Source organism: Prionailurus bengalensis, chromosome D3 (genome assembly GCF_016509475.1).
Source record: "Prionailurus bengalensis isolate Pbe53 chromosome D3, Fcat_Pben_1.1_paternal_pri, whole genome shotgun sequence".
In the NCBI taxonomy this organism is placed as follows: Eukaryota; Metazoa; Chordata; class Mammalia; order Carnivora; family Felidae; genus Prionailurus; species Prionailurus bengalensis.
The window spans coordinates 66,581,927-66,602,454 of record NC_057356.1 but is presented as its reverse complement, the minus strand read 5'-3'; the positions used below and the strand labels follow the sequence as shown (position 1 = coordinate 66,602,454).

At 51.0% G+C, this 20,528-nt stretch overlaps 1 protein-coding gene across 1 annotated transcript in view; it reads right to left on the bottom strand.

Moving 5' to 3' along the window:
• Positions 1 to 20,528, bottom strand: part of RNF165 (ring finger protein 165) — a 107,538-nt gene that overhangs the window by 5,500 nt on the left and 81,510 nt on the right. Inside the window, exons 2-6 of the mRNA XM_043558728.1 lie at positions 11,062 to 11,377; positions 9,097 to 9,207; positions 3,811 to 3,940; positions 1,535 to 1,639; positions 1,098 to 1,193 (exon numbers count right to left, since the gene is read on the bottom strand). Of these exons, the coding sequence (XP_043414663.1) occupies positions 1,098 to 1,193; positions 1,535 to 1,639; positions 3,811 to 3,940; positions 9,097 to 9,207; positions 11,062 to 11,377 (758 nt within the window). The remainder of the gene's footprint in view (positions 1 to 1,097; positions 1,194 to 1,534; positions 1,640 to 3,810; positions 3,941 to 9,096; positions 9,208 to 11,061; positions 11,378 to 20,528) is intronic.

Here is a 20,528-nt window from a genome sequence, read left to right as displayed (position 1 = left end):
ATGTCATGTGTCCACCATTACACTATGTATGATACTTTCACTAAAAATACCCAGTCACCCACGTGCTCATTTATTTTCCCTCCCCAAAGCCGTTGGCAACAGGGATCTTTTAACTGTTTAGTTTCACCTTTTCCAGAATGCTATATAGTTGGAATCATATAGTATGCCACCTTTTCGGGCTGGCTTCTTTCACTTAGTAATACGCATTTAAGGTGCCCACATGTCTTTCCATGGCTTAATAGCTCATTTTTAAAAATCATGGAATAATATTCCATTGTATGGATGTACCACAGTTTGTTTGTTTATTCATTCACTTATTGCAGGACATCTCGGTTGCTTCCAAAATTTTTTATTTATTTGAATGTTAAAATGTTTTAAAAACCAGGGGCGCCTGGGTGGCTCAGTCGGCTAAGCGCCCGACTTCAGCTCAGGTCATGATCTCGCAGCCAGTGAGTTCGGGCCCCGCGTCGGGCTCTGTGCTGACAGCTCAGAGCCTGGAGCCTGTTTCAGATTCTGTGTCTCCCTCTCTCTCTGACCCACCCCGTTCATGCTCTGTCTCTCTCTGTCTCAAAAATAAATAAACGTTAAAAATTTAAAAAAAAAATGTTTTAAAAACCAAATCCCTGGGTTCTAATCCTACTCCACATTCCTGAGCAATAACTCTGGAGAATCTACCTCTACAGGCTTAGGGTAGAGCCTGTAAACGTGTGGCTTTAAAAGCTCCCCAACTGATCCTGCTGGTCAGTGAGGATTGGAAACCCCTGCTCTGAAGGTTTACTTGCCTATTTGTCCACACAAGGGATTGGACTTGGAATTCTTTTCTAAGGCAAATCTCAGCCTTCACTGCAGGTGCTCCCTTGGCTCACCTCATTCAGATACAAACATTCACATACCTGTACCCCTACCTAATATACCTACTCACAAGTCCATGTGTACCACACACCCAGCCCTCCTCTTTTATGATGAGAGGCACCCCCATCTCCTCTCCTGGTCACACCTGACAGAGACAAGGGAGAAGACCCTGGGAAAGCATCACAGCTTCAGAGCATCTAACCACAGCACCTCAACTATGCAGGCTGACCTGCTTGCAGACGCACCTTCTTGTATTTGTGGGGGAAGGTGAACCTCTCGATGGTGTTCTGTACGGCTCCCCGAGTCACATTTCCCAACCTGTCCTCAAGCTGCAGCAGCTCCTGCAAAGAGAAAAATGTGGATATGTGCACTCTGCATGTACAAGCTTATACACACACACACACACACACACACACACACACACACACATAGAGGATAAGGAGGAAGGGCACTGAAAGATGTTAACAGGAACCATTCACATAGCCATCAGGAAGAACTTGCCTGGTACTGAAAGACCCCACATCTCTACTCACTCTCTCTTTTTCTCTCTCTTACTCTTAACCCTGAAGCTCCCTACAACCTCCCATGCCCTCCCCACCAGCAGGGGAAAGAGGGAGGGGACAATGAACAATAATGGTGTCTCCACCAACCCAGCTGGAGCCAGACAGAGGGGCAGGCATACCTCGTAGCTCTCCCGCACTGCAGAGGTGTGTCTGCTGGGGTTCAGTCCCTGGAGAGCAAGGAAGTGAAGCTGAGGGTAAGGGTAGTTTCGGATTTCATGGACCACCTGTTGGGGAGGAAATGCTCAGATGGGATTCCCGGCTGCATGAGCCCGGCATCCAACTCCTCACCACCCTCATAACCACCAATCTGCACACCCTCAAGTTTCTTCAGGCAGAAGTTCTATCTTTCCTGCTCCTCTGTCCTCCTCTCCTCATCAAGAACAAAGCCTGTACTAGACCAGCCCCAGAAAAAAAAAAACAAAATCAATGAAGTAAATATAAATTAGGGGCACCTGGGGGCGCCTCGGTGGCTCAGTCGGCTAAGCGTCTGACTTCAGCTCAGGTCATGATGTCGCACCGTGTGAGTTTGACCCCCGTGTCGGGTTCTGTGCTGGCAGCTCAGAGGTTGGAGCCTGCTTCGGATTCTGTGTCTCCCTCTCTCTGCCCCTCCCCTGCTCACACTCTGTCTCTCTCTTTCTCTCTCTCAAGAAATAAATAAACATTACAAAAATTTAAACTAGGGGCAGCTGGGTAGCTCAGTTGGTTAAGCATCTGATTCCTGATTTTGGCTCAGGTCATAATCTCGCAGTTTGTGGGTTCGAGCCGTGCATCAGGCTCTGCACGGACAGCAAGGAGCCTGCCTGGGATTCTCTCTATCCCTGTCTCCCTGTCCCTCCCCCGCTCACACACACGCATGCTCTCTCTCTCAAAAATAGATGGATAAACATCTAAAAATATATATAAATTAGTAAATATATATACCATATACTAATATAATTAGAAAAATAACTGAGCTGATTGGGCATGTATTTCGTGACAGGCACTGTCTAAGCACTTCACATGATTAAGTTAATGATCTCATCTGCTCTAGAATGTGGGTGCAATTACACATTTTCCTGATAGGACAAATAGGAAAATCCCCACTTTCCTGATGGTGCAAATGAGACACAAATAGATAAAGTAGGTGCCCAAGTTATGCAACCAAGTGGCAGAACCACAATTTCAAACCCAGGCAGTTGGGTGGCCATGGGCCACTTCCTTCCTCTCTACTCTGCACTGCCTTAGACGGGCAAGAGCTGGGGCCAGGGTCCTTACTGGGAAATGCAGTGAGAGCACAAAATTTAAACACAAAAGACTCAGTAATCAAGGTAAGTAATATCTTCACGCACTATCTTTTAAATGGAAATCAATGCGGAAGTCCACAGTGAACAAAATATCAAAAGCTTACATAAAGACAGAATCTGACCCTGTGCTGGCAGGGCTCTGCCTCCCTCACCTCGCTCTGGCATCAGCTTTGTGTCAGAGGGGCCAGATCTCCATCACAGCTCTTCGCTGCATGAACCCTGTTAGCTAACCCCCCTATACCTCAGTTTGCCAATCTGTGAAATAGGGACAATGCCCTTTTGGGTAAGGTTATGGCTAATTCACGCAAAGTGCTTAGAACAGGGCCTGCCATGCAGTAAGTGCTCGATAAACGTCAGCTTTTTTCCCCAGGAGATGGTGCTTCATGACACGAACCATCACGCCTCAGAGCTGACGAGGGCTCCAGGCCTCTTATTTGACAAATACGGAGACTGAGGAACTGAGTGGCTAATGACACAGGCAAGGGCTGGAAGGGTGGAACTGTGAAGCAGCTGGGAGGAGATAAGATTTTGCCATCTGTCTTTTGCCGCTTTGATGGAATATCCAACTTCGCTCCACTTAGCTCGCAACGCCAGGGACCGACCGAAGGCCCCCAAACCCAACCTGCCCCCTTCTGCCACCCTGATGCCTGCGGTGACAAAGACCAGCCCCCTGCAGAAAGCAGAACTGGATCAGCAGGCAGGGCCCAAGGGCCACCTGTGGGGTCTCCTCTGTCCCTCACAACAGCCCTGTGAGAAGGACGAGGCAGGCTTCCTCCTCCCATCCCACAGATAAGCAAAATCAAAGCCCAGGGAGGCACTGACTCCAAGAAATTAATTAAGTGAGGCCAGGGACCACCAGGACTGTTCCGTTCTCGGCCTCTTCCCCACAGACCACAGCCTGCCACGCACCCCCTTGGCTCCTCGAGCGCCCCACTCAGTCCTGCCGCAGTACCGACTTTGGCCGGGCAGGTGGGAACAGGAGTGGGGAGGGGAGGGCAGCGTGACAGCAGGACCCACGGGAGCCTCTGGCCTTGGCCCACCCTCGGCACCCGGCCGTCGGCACCCGCCGGCAGCGAGGGGGGGTCTGTTCCCAGCAGGGCCCTTCCACTCACCATCTGCGTGGAGGAGGAGTTTCTGGGAAAGTGGTGCATTCGAGGAGTCGCTAGGTAATGCTGATAGTGCTGAGGGATGGGCCGCACCTGGAACTGGGCAGGGCTCAAGCCGGCGTCCACGCTGAGATCCCTGCAGGGACGAGGCCACAGGGCGGTGTGACTCAGCCGTCTGAAGGGGGTCTGGAGGACGGACCTCAGACCTCAAGCCCAGGGACAAGAGTCAGAGTCACAAACCACCAAGGCTGCAAGGGGCTTGGCATCACCAGCCCCATCGCCTCTCTTTAAAAACGGAGACTCAGAGGAGGCAAGGGGTCTGCCAGGCCTGAAGGGGCAGGGATGGTCTATGCCTCACAAAGCTTCTTCAAATTAGTGCACCAAGACTCCCTCCCAAGATAAAGCCCGGCCCTGGCAGAAATGCTGAAAGAAGAATCCAAATAGAGCTGCTCAGGGAGGGATATGCAGCAAAGGGAAGACAAGGGAGGCAGAGACAGAGGTGGGAGCAGAGGCCGTGTTTGGAGAAAACCACAGAAGAGGGACGGACCTCTAGAGCGGTGAGGTTGGAAAATCTATCCTGGACCCCTGCCCCCCACTCCTGCAAGTACAGGAAAACTCATTTCCCTTAAAAATTAGCCAGTCAATGGGGTGCCTGGGTGGCTCAGTCAGTTAAGCGTCTGACTTCAGCTCAAGTCATGATCTCACAGTTTGTGAGTTCAAGCCCCGCGTCAGGCTCTGTGCTGACAACTCAGAGCTTGGAGCCTGCTTGGGATTCTGTGTCTCCCTCTCTCTCTCTGACCCTCCCAGCTTGTGCTCTTTCTCTCTCTCTCTCTCAGAAATAATAAGTGAACACACTTTTTAAAAAAAATTAAAAAAAAATTTAACCAGTCAATGTGACTGAAAAGGAACCAGGTCCTTGGGAAATGGCTAATTTCAGGTCTGGGGCAGAAAACGCACAAAATGTTTTGAAACGTCTTGTCATAACTGCGAGTAAGGAAGCTACCCCAGGTCAGAGGTGAAAAGGATTCAGGAACCATCCTGAAGAGGTTCCCCCTGGCCAGTCTGGACACCTGGCAAGTCAGTGAGCATAATTACGATGGATGGAAACCCATCGCATAGGTTATGTGACGCTAAGGAAAACAGGGCCCTTTGAAGCATGTCAGGGAACCCAGACTTCATTTTGAAAACTAGTAAAGAAAGGGAAAGAACACAACGTTTACCCTGCCTTTCCTCTATTAGCTGTACTTGAGGGTAACCAAATGGCTGAAGAAGGGAAATTTCTCATCATAAAAGCTTCCTAGGTAATAAATGAGGAAGCAAGGATTGAATTGTCGCCTTTTTGCAGCCCCTAAAGGAATAGAGGCTCCTGGCGAAGATCATTTGATGTTACCATCACAGAAGGAAAGGCAACCAGCTCTCTGCTGGAAGAACACACCCCCTGTGAAGGATTTTTGCCAAGAAATAGTAAGAGCTGAACCGGAATCTGCTCAAACCTTGATCTAAGCACCAGAGCACAGGGAACATAGAGAAACTGAGGGAGGTCTTAAGGGATACACCAGAGTACAAGTGCAACTAGCTGAATCCAGAAAAGGAGAAACTCCACAGAAGCAGCCAAATTCTTCAACAAATATGTCAAAAGAAACAAAACAAACAAGCAAACAAACAACCAATATGAGAGGCATTTGGCATTAAAGGGATTTCTGTTTCTAGCCATGATATACATATATATTACGATGTACATGTAGTGCTGTATTTCCTGAATATATTAGCCCAAATCCCTGGGATAACTTTTCATGAGTCTATCATTTGGGAAATGAGCTAAATTCTTGGATCCAGTTGGAAGCAAACTTAGAAACCCACTAATCCAGCCCCCGGGCTCCCCAGGTCCTTCTGAGGCCTGAAGAGTGGCCGTGCCTGACCCACGGTCCTAGGCGAGGCAGTTTGGGCCACCTGGGTTCTAAGCCTTGCCCGGGCCCATTCCATTGACCTGCCTCGGGGAAGGTGTTCCATGGCGCACCCTCATGTGGCCGAAGCTCTGGCTGTATTTACTTAGCAGCCTCGGGGGGGGGGGGGGGCACCAAATTCAAAGCAGCAAAGAGATATTCAGGGAATTCTACCAAGAGCAATGTCCAAAGGAACTTAGAACAGAGTCGACCCAATTGCAAGAATGCTAACTGGGGGACCAATGGCACCTTGACCCTCAGTGAGTGGGATAACCTGCCCAGGTTGGCCCTGGGTGGTCTCTGGGATACCCCTCTTATCATCTCACCAGAAAATTCCTTCCTAAACCCAGGATCCCTGAAAAGGGGACACTCATTGGGTGCAAAAGAAGCCTGGATTGGGACTTACCCTAGGACACATCAGCCCCTGGAAAAGCAGTGTCTCCCACCTTTCTGCTGTTGCCCCAGACTGTGAGAACCTGGCTGAGGGTTGAACAGGGTCACAGAAATACCTTACAGCCCTAGAGCCACAGGGTTAACCCAGAACGGTGTTCTGGAGATTTCCTGTGGGCATTGTCTCAATGCACAGTTTATGTCAGCTCTGTCTAAATATCAAGCTAAACTTGGAGTGCCTGGGTAGTTCAGTTGGTTGAGCGTCCGACTCTTGATTTTGGCTCAGGTCATGATCCCAGGGTCATGAGACTGAGTCCCATGTTGGGCTCACTGGGCGTGGAGCCTGTTTGGGATTCTCGCTCTCCCTCTGTCCTTCTCCCCTTCTCACACACGTTCTCTCTCTCTGTCTCTCAAAAAAATGTACATATATGTATATACATATATACATATACATATATATATACATATATATACATATATATATACATATATATATACACATACACACATATATATACATATAGCTAATATAGCTAATATATATATCGCTAATATAACTAATATATACATATAGCTAAACTTTATTTTCCACTATCAATGGCCTTGAAGCATGCCGTGGTCCGGTTGCTACACAGACCCTTACGTTCTTCCCTGGGGGAGCATCCGTGCTGGACCATCTCACAGGGGAACCTGGAGGCTTGGCAGAGGCACAGCTGCCTACAGGGGAAGGACAGCAGGAGGCTCTTGTTCGCTGCCCCGCCTCACAGGTCCCAGGTGCCCCTGGGGGGCTCCGCCTGGGCAGGGCTAGGGCTGGGGGTAGGTAGTCAGAACAGGGCATCAGAGTTGGAACTCTGAAACCGGGACTGAGTCAGAGAAGGAGCACCATGAGGACAGAGACATTGGAGCTCAAGTTCAGGGTCGCGTTATCAGGCATGGACCCAAAAGGGGGCATATCTGGGATTGATCCCCCAAGGCCTGCTGCTCCCACACACTCTGGGGCCAAGGTGCCCAGCTAAGAGAAGCTGCCTAGGTAGGGTTCACATATCCGAAAGTAAGGGTGACAGGCCAGGCAGAGAAAGCCCAGGGTGGACCCAGGTGTGCCTCGGGGCAGGGGCCTCCCCTCTTCCCCCGCTAAGGCCTCTCAGGGCCTCAGTCTTTATGTTTCTTAGGCAGACAGAGGTCAGGAGGGCAGCATGATTGAGCTGCAGGAGGACAGAAGGTCTGGCTACAGCAAGCAGCCTGGCAGGGCTCACACCCACACTGCACCTGACACCTCTCCAGGCCACCACTCTCCACTCACCCGTGTCACCTACCCGGTCCCAACCTGCTGCACTGGCCCCGACATGTTTGTTCAAATCACTCGGTGTGTGCTGAATTGAATTCAATCGGATGGGCTTGAGTGCCGAGGGACAGAATTCAATCCAAACTGCAATTAAATCTTCCTGATTTGAATCTGCTAATTAGAAAAAGCCTGGGCTGAAGTTGGCCGCCATGCAGCCTGTCTTTTAAGGAAGTGTTCAATTTAACAGTGTCCCCAAGAACCAGCAGAGGGCTGAGAGACATCGGAATGCGCCAGAACAACAATTTCCTGCCCCTGGAAGCGCCCTGCACATGTAACCAACCAGAACTTTCCAGTTTTTGCATCATTCATTCCTGGATGTCCAGTTCGCCCAATGACTGAAGAATGACACAGTGGATGTCTTTTTTTTTTTTTTTAAATAGTCCATCCCTGGGGCCCCCCGGGTGGCTCAGTCGGTTAAGCGTCCAACTCCGGCTCAGGTCGTGATCTCGCGGTTTGTGAATTCGAGCCCCGCGTCGGGCTCTGTGCTGACAGCTCGGAGCCTGGAGCCTGCTTCCGATTCTGTGTCTCCCTCTCTCTCTGCCCCTCCCCTGCTCATGCTCTGTTTCTCTATCTCTCAATAATAAATAAACATTAAAAAAAATTAAAAAAAAATAGTCCATCCCTTTCCATAGAAGTTTCTTGTTTGCTTTTGCATTCTTTCAAGAAACATTTTTGACCTCAAAGTTGCAAAACCAGCACAAAGAATTCCTGGATACCCTTCACCCAGATTCCCCATGTGTTGATGTTTTACTGTTTACTGCATTCTTATTTCTCTTTCTCTCTCTCTCTCTCTCTCCATGTATACATATATACATCTACACACACACTTCTCCAGGGTTTGTTTTTTTTTTTCTGAACTATTTAAAAATAAATTACAATCATGATGCCCTTTAAGCCTAAGTGCTTCAGTAAACTACACGTCTTTTTCATGTGTTTGGGTGTTTGGATCTGACTCTAGATTAGGTCAGCCAACTCTTGAGCTAGAACCAGAGAGTCAGGTAGGGCAGAGGACCCAAAGCCAAGCAACGCTGCAAAGACATCTGTCTCAAGTGCAAGAGATAGTGGAAGGCCTCGTAGGGACCTGGTGCCTAAAAGGCATCAGGCAAAGCTCTTAATCTCTCTCCCCAGCTTCTCTCCCCAGCCCTTACCTCCAACCCTGCTGGCTCTGCCTCTATGAGCTTGTGTTTGGTCTTGCTGACTGGCCCTGGCTCTTCTCTGTGGATCCCTCAAGGCCCACCCCCTCCAGGAAGCCTTCCCTGACTAGCTAGCTCTTGAGACTCTCCTTTCTGCCCGCCTCCCCAAAACCACTGGTTTCCAGCCCTCACTGACGTTGGGAAATGTTTTGTAACTCTGTCCCCTCCTCTCTTGCAGGACCGTGAGCACAGAGCCCCAAGCCGGGTGCATGATGATATCCAGCCACATAATGAGCTAATTGCTGAAACCAGGCCCACTGGGGGCCATTTGGCCTTGAGGGTGACTGGGGGCACAGGCAAAGGCAAGAGCTTGAGGACTAGGCCTCCTGCCCCATTCAAAGTGAAGGAAACAGGGTCTCCACGGACCAGCAAGACCTTCCTCCGACCCTCCTCCCTCCCTCGCTCAGGGGCCCCAAAGACTCACCAGTCAGTACCCTCAGCCAGATACCTGGGCTGAGGCGTCTGGAGTTGGTGGCCGAAGTCGAAGCTGGGGTGGAGGCGGTGGGGGTGGACAGACACACGCTCCTGACTCCGCCTGCACAGGAAGGGAAGGAGGGCCCGCGGTGTCACGGCTGCCCACGGCCAGCCCAGCTCCCAGGACCACCGAGCAGCCGTCGTCTGCCTGAGCCTGCAGCCTACAGAGCAGTGGGCTCTGCCTCCCTTCCCAAACTCCGAGGACATTCCCCAGCCTGGCAGCAGCCTGACCATTCCTGCTGCCCCGGCTCTGTCCACTTTTCTGAGGCCTCTCCCCGGGTGTGCCTGCAGCAGGCCACCCGTCCCACCCAAACTCTCTCGCCTCCTCTGTTCCTTCTACTTCTTCCTTCTGAATTTGGTAGGCTGTCCCCAGGACACACAGATACGCCTCCTGCAGGCTTCCGCACCCCTGTGCACCCCTCTCCTCCACCCTTCTCTACACTCTTCCCAGCTTTCTTGTGCCGGTCAAAGCCGCCGCCTGCAGGAAGGCCTCCCTGAACACTCCAAGCATCGTGACCTCTTGTCCCTCCGGCCTGCTACAACATTCATCTCTGCCCCTGCACCTGCACCCCTACAGTCATGGATGAGACTCCACTCAGAGCCTTAGAGACCATCAGGTCCAGCAGTCTTCAAAGTGTATTCCAAGCACCCCCTGGGGATTCCTGAGGCTCCGTCATGGGGTTTGTGAGGTCAAAACTATTTTCATAATAATACTGGGACATTATTTGCTTTTTTACTCTCATTCTCTCATAAGTGAATGGTGAGGTTTTCTAGAAACCAAATGTGATTCTGCAACAGACTGAATATGCAGAAGCAGACATGAGAACACAGCTGTCTTCTATTAAGCCAGGCATTAAAGAGATTTGCAAATATGTAAAAAAAAAAAAAAAAGCCCCTCTTCTCACTACATTTATATATAGCTCGTTCCCCAAAAAAGATATTATTAGTGTTAGCATGAGTTTGTTATTGTATTTTGAAGTGAATTAATAAATACTTTTAAAATTTCTTAGTTTTAACTTCCATCGTGGTAAGTATTAATAGTCATAACCCACACAAACAGAAGCTTGTGTAATACTTAATAATTGTGAAGGGTCCTGGGACCCCTGGATGGCTCAGTGGGTCAAGCGACCAACTTGGGCCCGGGTCACGATGTCACACGACTCATGAGTTTGAGCCCCGCGTCGGGCTCTGTGCTGACAGCTCAGAGCCTGGAGCCTGCTTCAGATTCTGTGTCTCCCTCTCTGACCCTCCCCTGCTCATGCCCTGTCTCTGTCTCCGTCTCTCTCAAAAATAAACATTCTTTTTTTTTTAAAGAGTGTAAAGGGTCCTAAGGCAAAAATATTTGGGAAGCACCAGTGTAATCTCTTTCTCTTGAGAGAGGTGAAGTGACTTCCCCAGGGTCCCACAGCCCTTCAGACCTATCTGATTAGTATTATCTAATTTTACTCTCCATTTGTTTCGGAGCTAGTCACCTCAACCAGACCTCGGGCCCCAGGGCGGAAGCAGCCACGTCCTTTGGTGTCCCTTGGAGAACCGAGGTGTTAGAATCAGGTGACCATGGAGCTCAAGGAGACATAAGGAACCCCATCTCCCCCACCGTGAGCATTAGAAACCACCAGTCCCTCAGTCCCCGTCCCTGCACCCGGGTGGTATGAGGACACACACTAGCTACTGACGGAACCCGTGTGGGGTCCAGGTGGTGTTCCCTGCCTGACACCAACGCCTCTAACGAGCAAAAGCCGTCCCCCCCCCCCCAAAGACGGGGAAGCCCACTCAGGACCGCCTGTCCAGCCCGCGGGGGGAAGCCAGGCATCCGGCGCTAGGCCCAGCCCCCGGCCGCCCCCGCACCCCCTCCCCCCTTCCCCCCTCCCCCCTCCTCCCCCCCCTCCGCTCCCCGCTGCAGCGCCCACCCCACCTCGGGTGCGAGACGAGCCTGCGGTGCTGGGCTTCCAGGAGCTGCTGCTGCAGGAGGTATTGCTGGTGCAGGGCCTGAGGTAGGAAGGAGGGACCTGTGACGTCCTGGAACTGCAGGGTGGGCAGCGGAGTCAGCGACTGGTGCAGGGTGCCGCTGTGCTGGTGGGCCGGGGCCATGTGGGCGCTGAGGCCCGGCTGCGACTGCACGGGGTGCGCCAGGGGGAAGTCGGGGGCCAGCTGCTGCGGCTGCGGGGGGCCCAGGTGGAAGTGGCGGCAGGAGGTAGCGTGAGGATGCTGAGACCTTTGAAAGGGGGCACCTGGAGAGGAAGGACAGAGAAGACTCGGTGAGGACCCGCCCTGCGCCCCTCCCCCACCGAGGGGCCGCCCCGGCAGCTGGTGAAACGCCCGCATTTCGCCGGAACGCACGCACGCGGCCGTCTGTAATGCCGCCAGGTAGAGGCTCTGTGCCGTGTGTGTTGGAGGAGAGAGGAGCGTTTCGTTTACTGACCCGATTCGCAAGCGTCCTTTTAAAAATCAACACACTTGTTGGAGGAGGTGTCAGGCCCCTCGCGGCAGTTTGGCCTTCTTGAATTCGACGCCTGCCGTGCACCCTCACTGACCCTCCTGCCCGTGTTCATAGATGCCACCTAGAACACAGGGAGTCCAGCCTAAGGACCCAACCCCGGGGGGAGCCCTAATTTCCAGAGATGAAACAACCAGATATTGTTTTCCATGCAGTTTCGGGAAAAAGACTAATCCACGAAAAGTCATTGTTTTGTTCCATAAAAGTTAAGTAACTTGTTACAGTGTTACAATGTATTTAAAAGCAACCGTCTCCAAGAACGAGCTGGGCTCAGGGTACGCTTAATCTAGTCTCCACGACTTTTCTAAATAACATTGACCTTGATGACAGGAAAGCCTTACAGATTCTCCATGAGGAAAGAGCCAGCTCTCAGCTTGGAGGCCCTTTATGAAGACAAGGGAGAGAACTTGGCACTTCACAAACGTTCACCGGGGCTTCCTGCTAAACGTGGCAGGTTCAGCACACGTCTGCTCCTTCCTTAACCCCACTGAAATGAGAGCAAAGTTGTAAAGAGAAGATAAACAGCTAGGGACAGAGAGAACAGTAGAAATGACACGAGCCGACAGCAGATGTCAACAGATTTTGGAAGATGGAAAGCAAATGGAGGAATTTGCACAGCTGAGAAACCGGAAATAAGTGCCCGTCCGAGGGGGCGGGCAACAGGAAGTGGACAGATTTTGCCGCCCCTCTGGGTCAGGAATTGGAGGTGGTGGCTACTTTGGAAGGCTGGGGAGAGGGACACCGATGACAAGGCTGTATGAGGACCAGTTCTGCCTGGGGCTTCTCCCCTTTCCCACGGAGGCACTGACGACCCCCTCCCTCATCCTGGCATTTTGCAGGGAAACTGGGCCAGAATGCAGCAGCGTGCTCAAACGGGGGCGCTTAAGTGAAAGTCTATGCACGAAACTTTGGAAGCCCCTGCCCCCTTCTGCCACTTGGCTCTGAAAGCACAGTCACCCAGCAGCGCACTGGAAACTGGTCCCAGAAAGACATCTGCAGATACTTCTGGTTGGGAGGGCCCAGTAAAATGGCTGGGTCCCCCACTAGCCGCTCTGTAATGAAACCTGTACATTTAAAAGTCCATACAGGCACACACAATCGCTCCCACTTTCTGGATAGCTTTAACTGACCCAGTCTTCACCATGAACAGATAGCCCAAGGGTAATCAGTCTCTGAGGAAGATTATTGAGTGAAGAGAGACAATGTATCAAATTTTTAAAAGAACAAAACAAAGGAACCCAAAGGAACAGAGGCCATGCAAAGGAAAAACCCTATAATTGACATCCTCCGAGAAATAAAATGTTGGATCTATGAAACAAGAAGTTCTTTTAAAAGGAGCTAAGAGAAAACCAGAGCTCTTGGACATTAAAAACAGAAGGGTCAGAAGACCAAGCTGGGGAAATTTCCCAGGAAGCAGAACGAGAAAACCGAGAGACAGGAAATAGGAGAAAACAGATGTAAACATAGACAGATGGGTCGGAAGGTTACATACGTGACTCGTGAGAGAGAAAAGACAGAGAAAACAAGGGGGAGGAGAATATGAAAAACATTGTAAAAGATAGTTTCGGTTTGAGTTTCTAGATAGAAAAGGTCCTCTGAGTGCCCAGCAAAATGGATAGGAGAACCCACACTGAGGCATCTGACTGTAAAATATCCAAATTGTAGGAGCCAAGATGATTCTAACACTTTCCAGAGAGAAAGCAAACAGGGGCCACACAAGGGGTCAGGAAGCAAAATAGCATGAGATTTTTCAAAAGCAACATTGTTAGCATAAAAACAGTAGAGCAATTGCCTTCAGGATACTGAGGGGGAAAAAGATTTCAATCTAGAGCTCTATGCCCAGCCCAACTGTTGATTGATCAAGCATGAGAATAGAATATAGACATTTTCGAACATGCTGGGTCTCAAAAACATCAACCTTCTCCGCACGTTTCTCAGAGACGGACTGACACAAACCAAGAAAGAGGAGCAGACACTAGGGGGTGCGGCCTGAAAGAGATGGGGTTTCCCAAGCCGTGCAGTGGCTCCAGCACTGCACAGGAAAGCAGCTGGAAGGGAGGCGCTCTGAGAGGGTGTCGTGGGGGTGGAGATGGAAACGACAGGACTACCAAGAGATTTAGCCACATAAAAACAGTATTTGAAGGGGGTGCCTGAGTGACTCAGTCGGTTAAACATTAGGCTCTTGACGCTGGCTCAGGTCATGATCTCCCGGTTTGTGAGTTGGAGCCCCACGACGAACTCTGTGCTGACAGCTCAGAGGCTGCTTGGAATTCTCTCTCTCTCCCTCTCTCTCTCTTCTCCTACCCCACTCACACATGTACGCTTTCTCTCTCTCAAAATAAATAAATAATTTAAAAAATTTTATAGTATTTGACAGAATTTTGCAGTTTGACAGAATTTGGTAAGAATTTGTGCAAATGTCATAAAAAGCAAGGCAACCACAAAAAATAATGCTAAGCTACAAAAAGAGGCAGTTATTACCTCCCAGGAAAGAAAAAGTTATGCAAGAAAGTGTAATTACTATGTACTACTTGGTTCAGCAGTAAAAAATATTTATATTATATATTATATTATATTATATTATATTATATTATATTAATTATATGTATAATAAAGCAAACATTAATAAGCTATATTAGAACAGAAAAAGACATTTCTCTCTTAATAAGAAACTATAAGGGTGCCTGGGTGGCTCAGTCGGTTAGATCTCGGTTCAGGTCATGATCTCATGGTTCGTGAGACAGAGCCCCGCGTCACCAGCTCTGTGCTGACAGCACAGAGCCTGCTTGGGATTCTCTCTCTCCCTGTCTCTCTGCCCCTCCCCTGCTCACGCTCTCTCTCTCTCTCTCTCAAAGATAAATAAACATTTTTAAATTAATTAAATAAAAAGAAAATGTGTAATGTCAAAATTGAAAAATCAACAAATAACATTATAAGAATTTATTTGGAAATTTACTTAGTAATTTATGTGTTTCAGGAAGTGAACAGCTAAAGACCAGTGGCATGAGTTGGGCTTTGGGCTGTAGGAGAGGGGAAGAGGCGGATACATTGCTACATGTATCTTACATACTGGTGCCTTTTGACTCTGTAAATGATGGGCATGCCGTTGATAGACGTTTTTAATCTTTTAAAAATAACTCTTTGCAAATCCAAATGAAAACCAAAAGAGTTTCTGACTGCCCTCAAATGAGCCAGGAAAGAATTATCTAGAAGGTTTATTTCTACAAACATTCTGGATAAGTAGGACTTCTCTGCCTGTTGAATTCTGGCTTTGCTGAGTCCAGGGGCGGTGGCCTGAGCAAGTAGGTCCTGGATTCCCCCTTCTCCCTCACTCACGCCTGACCATCAAAAGAGAAGAAAAAGGCCAAGGTGACAGAGGACAGGGGCAAGAAGAAGGAAGGAGGGCTGTTGAGAGATCACGGAAAGAAGTGAAAGGCGGCGTGACTGCCGGGAAAGGGAATTGCGTAAAAAATACAGACTCTAATCCAGCCCTGTCCAAAAGAATTATGACGTGACCCACGTGTGTAACTTAAAATTTTCTGGTAGCCACCCTTAAAAGAAGTAAAAAGACATGGGTGAAATTAATTTTAATAATATATCTAGGGGCACCTGTGTGGATCGGTCGGTTCAGCTTCCCGACTCTCGATTTCGGTTCAGGTAGTGATCTTGCGGTTGGCGAGATAGAGCCCCGCGTCGGGCTCTGTGCTGACAGCGTGGAGCCTGCTTGGGATTCTGTGTCTCTCTCTTTTGCTGCCCCTCCCCCCTCTCCAAATAGATAAATAAACATTAAAAATTAAAATAAATAAATAATATATGCTACATAAGCCAATATATCCAAAGTGTTATTATTTCAACAGGTACTCCAGGAAAAAAATGAGATATAGTACATTGCTTTTTTAAAAAAATTTTTTTAATGTTTATTATTGAGAGACTGAGAGACAGAGAGACAGAGCATGAGTGGGGGAGAGGCAGAGAGAGGGGGAGACACAGAATCAGAAGCAGGCTCCAGGCTCCGAGCTGTCAGCACAGAGCCCAAGGCGGGGCTCGAACCCATCAACTGCGAGATCATGACCCGAGCCAAAGTCGGACGCTCAACCGACTGAGCCACCCAAGCGCCCCTAGTACGTTGTTTTTTTTTATTGTGCACTAAGTCTTCAGAACCAAGTGTGCATTTTGCACTTATAAAGCATCTGAGTTCCGACTAGCCCCCTCCCAAGCTGCCCCTTGGGGTTAGTGCCTCCCCTATTGGACAGTGAGCTGTGAAGGAAGAAAGCCAACTCCATGCACGGAGCAATGCATTTGAGCCAAGTTTCCTAACTGGTCTGCCTTCAAATGGGGAGCTCCCCATTGCTTACAGGTGAGATGCACACCCCTTTGCCAGAAAGTAAGCCCCATCCTCCTGATCCCTGCTAACTCCACTAAGCTCCCCCCCCCCCCAGCCGTCTGCACTGGTCAACTCAAAATTCAGACATGCCACACATATGCCCACTGAGGGGCCTTGGCTCACACCTCACCGGCCGCCTTCCTCATCTTTAAAGGTCGCCTCTCAGCTCTTCCCAAAACGTCTCCCCTGCCCACCAGCCTCCCCTGGGTTCGTGGAGAACGCCCCGTCTCTATCACTCATTTGGCACCTGGCAGGGGCTACCTTGAGCTGTTTCTTCACACTCGCCACCCCCAGCTGGCTGAGCTTCGTGTCTTACTGTTTCTGGATCCCCACGCACGTCTCTGGGAGCTGCATTCAGTGGAGACCTACTGGCTGATTGTTGGAGGGTCTGAGGCAGAAACAGTAGCTCAGGAAACTGGTGCACTGAGACTGGTTGGTGGCAAGCTGGTTTCAAATTGAGAGGGAGAGAGAATGGCAAGAAGGGCCTGGGTGAGCTTCCGGGTTTTAACGCGGCAGCTGGGCGGGGACAGGTCAGGCAGGGCTGGCCAGAGGCCTGCCGCCAGGGTGCCCACCCTGCCAGGGGAGCCTTCAGGGTTCCTTCTTCTTAGAAAGAGGGCCGAGCGACTGTCCTAGCCTAGAGAGGCTTTGCTCCCTGCGGCCTGGACCCTCACACTGATGCACTGGGAAGTGAGGACAGGTGCCTTCCCTCCGGGAGGGGCGGCAAGAGAAAGGTGAACCAAAGTGTCTATTTGTCCCATATTTGAGGCAGTTTTTACCTGCAAAAACCCTTTGACTCCCGCTCTGGGACTTTGGGTCCCTCTCCCCATCGCCTCCATGCCCGGGAGATCTTAGTCTCAACACCCCTGCTCAGGAGGGAATTGAAACCAGGAGACAGCCATTCAGGGACCCCCGGCTCTCCTCAACCCTATGTCATGTGGGGTCTGTGAAAGGAGCACGTAATAGCGATTCTGTCTGGCCTCTAAGACCAGAGGAGTGAAGTTCTCAGGGTAGAATATCTGGGCCCATGACAAGCCAATGATCAATGACGTCTGAACAGCACTTACATCCCCAAATGGCCCCATCAATAGACAACCCACAATTTTTCCCATTAGAGCCACTCCCTTGGGTTACAACATAATCTCCAGATGTCCCTGATTACACTATCCATTTATCATACTTCCTCGGGGCTGATACGCCATCAATTGCAAGATCCGCCATGAGCTAAATGACATTTTTAGGGAGTGAAGAGAACGAAGGAGCTCCCCGAAACAAAGCACCCCACTAAAGAAACACATCAAGCATAAGACACAAATTAGTTTGGGAAATGGAAGAGAAGCATGTGCATCTCTGAATTCAGAAAATCAGTGTTCATAGCAACCCTCCACCCCACCCCTCCGAGAGCTGGCAGGGAGCCATACCTTCAAGCGGGGGCCTGGCACATGCACAAGGTAGGGCAGGGCTGGGGAGGGAGGCCCCGGGCTGGCCCTGCACATCTGGGGCAGGGGAAGCACATGGTGTGGGGGTCTCCTGATGCCCACCTGACACACGGGACACAACAGGTACTCCACACAAGCCCGGGGATTAGTGACTGATTTGTGCCTCGTGGGCAGGGAGCCTGAACAGGCTGGCAGCTGGGGAGTGGGTGGACCAGGGGACAGAAGAAACCATACAACCCCACAGCGGAGGGAAAGGTAAGGAGAAGCCGAGGACTGTGGGGCTAAGGATGGTGGGTGAGGTGAGTGGAGACAACGGTGACAGAGGTCCCGAGTCTCTGAAAGGCTCATGGACACTCATCTGATAAATAACAGAGCAGAGACTTGAACCGAGGTCTTTCCTGAAAGCAAATCCTCAATGGGAAGGAGGGCCCAGAGCCCAGGGAACTAGGAGGCTTGATAAATAAAGCAGAGGTAGCAGCGAGGGGACCTACCAAGGAGGAAGGTGGTATAGAAGTGGGGCCAGGACACCCAGAGGACACACTGGGCCTGTCTGCGGTTTCTGGCCTGGGGACAGAATCAAGGGGGTTGGGGGAACCTCAGGGCTGGGCCTAGGTGGGAGCACAGAGGAACCAGGCCCACATGTCAGAACGCCAGGGATGGTGACTGAGACAGCAGAGCCCTGAGGCCTGACGGAGGCTTCTTCAGCGCAGGCAGCCCCCTGAGATGTTGGAAGATTCTAGCTGTATTCGAACCTGATCAACATGGTCACCCAGAGGCAAAGGGGCTTTAATCCCCAAGACTCCAGGGCCCAGGGGCACCGCCTTCAAGCCTTCAAAGAGGCAAGGGGGAAGAACAGACGTGCAGTAGGACAACTGACATCTCCTCAGTCTGGGCTGCTGCCCGCAGCCTGGTGATAGTCCCCTTGTGCTCGTGGGTGCACAGAGTCTACCAGCTGGCCGAGTCTCGCCTGCTCCCCCAGGGGATCCGGGACCCTGGGAGAGGAGGGTGGGAACCAAACCCTCCAGGTCCCCAGGGAAGCCAGCCTGGCGTGTCCCATCCTCCCCAGGCCTGTTCCCAGGGTGTCAGGTTCCTGCTGTCCCTCAGCTCACTGACCCAGCGTCACCCTCCCTCAAAGCTGGGGGCAGAACCGGCAGGGGGAGGGGCACTAGGCAGGCCCATGGCAGAGTCAGGAGGGAAGGGGCACCACGGAGACTCCTTGCCCTGGGGCCGAGGATGGCTGGGGAGAAAGGGGACAGGAGCAGCTGGAAACCTTCTCCCTGCTGAGCCTTTCCCTAGAAGCTAGGGCTGGAGGCAGCATTTACTCCTTTCTGAGAAGCTGGCTCTCAAGCAGCAGAGAAAACCAGTCCTTTGAAAAGCAGATTGCTGGGGTGTCTGGGTGGCTTTGTCCTCGATCAAGCAGCTGATTTCAGCTCAGGTGGTGGTCTCGTGGTCCATGGGTTCGAGCCCCGCATCGGGCTCTGTGCTGACAGCTCAGAGCCTGGAGCCTGCTGCAGATTCTGTGTCTCCCTCTCTCGCTGCCCCTCCCTCTCTCACTGCCCCTCCCTCCCTCACTCACACTCTGTTTCTGTCTCTCAAAAAATGAATAAACGTTAAAAGAAAATCAAGTAAAAAAAGAGAAGAAAAGAAAAGCAGATTGCCGTCCACAAGAGGCCAGTGAGGAAGGCCTCTGCTACCAAAGAGGCTTTCAAAGCCAGGCAGAGTGATCCAGTGGAAGCCTCTGTCCTAGAGGCCAGGGTGCCTCCCCTTAGCAGTCAGACCTGGCCAGGACGTTGGGCTTCTCCAGGCCTTAGTTTCCTAGACTTGTGACCCACGATGATGACACCTGATCCTACACACCTGCTAAAAGGTCTGGGCTGCCTGGGGCCATGAACATTCTCCTGCCAGGCCTCTCATTTCGCTCACTGGGAAGCCAAGTAGAAAGCCCTGGAAGATGTTTGTGAACTGACATCTGTGCTCCCCCAGGGGCCCACAGCTGGAAGCCCAGACCCGGCTCTGCTGCCCTGGCCCCTGTTGCGATCTGTGTGATGTCCAGCATCTCAAGTGGGCTAAAAGCAGTGAGGAGCAGAGCAGACCAGCACTGACCTTTGAAACCCACCTTCCGAATGGCTACGACATTATCCTAAAGCCTACCCCTGAGCATTCTATTCCCTGCCCAAATTCCCCTCCTGCCCCCACCCCTCACTGCCCTGTGTGACCTTCCCTCTCACCTCTCCCAGGCCCCCAGGGGCCTTGCCTGCCTCCAGCCCTTGGCCGCCATTCTCTGCCCCCGCACTACTGCCCTGTCTAACCAGACTGTCATATGTCCTGTGAAGCCCGGACTCTAGGGCAGATGCCAGTCCCCCTCGGAGCACTCCAGCGCCTTCCCGGCCACATGAGGTGCCCTCTCCGCTTCACTTGTGGCCTTTGCCTCATACACTGGCATTTCATTTGTGGGCAAATTTTATCTCCAAAAATAAGCTGTGAAGTGAGTGGTTTCGAAGCAAATACGATGCAGTAGATGTCTTTTGTTCTCAAGAGGGGCTTAGCAGGGCGCCTGGGTGGCTCAATTGGTTGAGTGGCCGAATCTTGATTTTGGCTCAGGTCATGGGATCAGCATGGAGCCTGCTTAAGATTCTCTCTCTCTCTCTCTCTCTCTCTCTCTCTCTCTCTCCCTCAGTCCCTCCCCTGTTTGTGCGCCTGCTCTCTCTCTCTCTCTCAAAATAAAATAAATAAACATTAAAAATAAAGGGGGGAGGGGATTGGAATCTTCCAAGAGGGACGGAGAGGGAAATGAGAGAATGGAGGAGAGAGGGTAAGAAAAATCTAGGAGGAGGAGAGGGAAGAAAAAAGGAAAAGAAAGACCTTCATTACCTCAGAAAGTTAAAGATTACGTTATTAGCTAGTAAGGAAATAGGGTTCTTCATTGAATATTCAAGCTAAATGATCCTCAGTGAGTGGACAGGTGAAAACCCCAAAGGGGGAAATGCGGGGTGGCCTGTCCAAGGGCTCTCGGGTAGTGACGGCCGAGCTGGGGGCTAAGGCTCTGGGCCTTGAGAGTGTGCTCT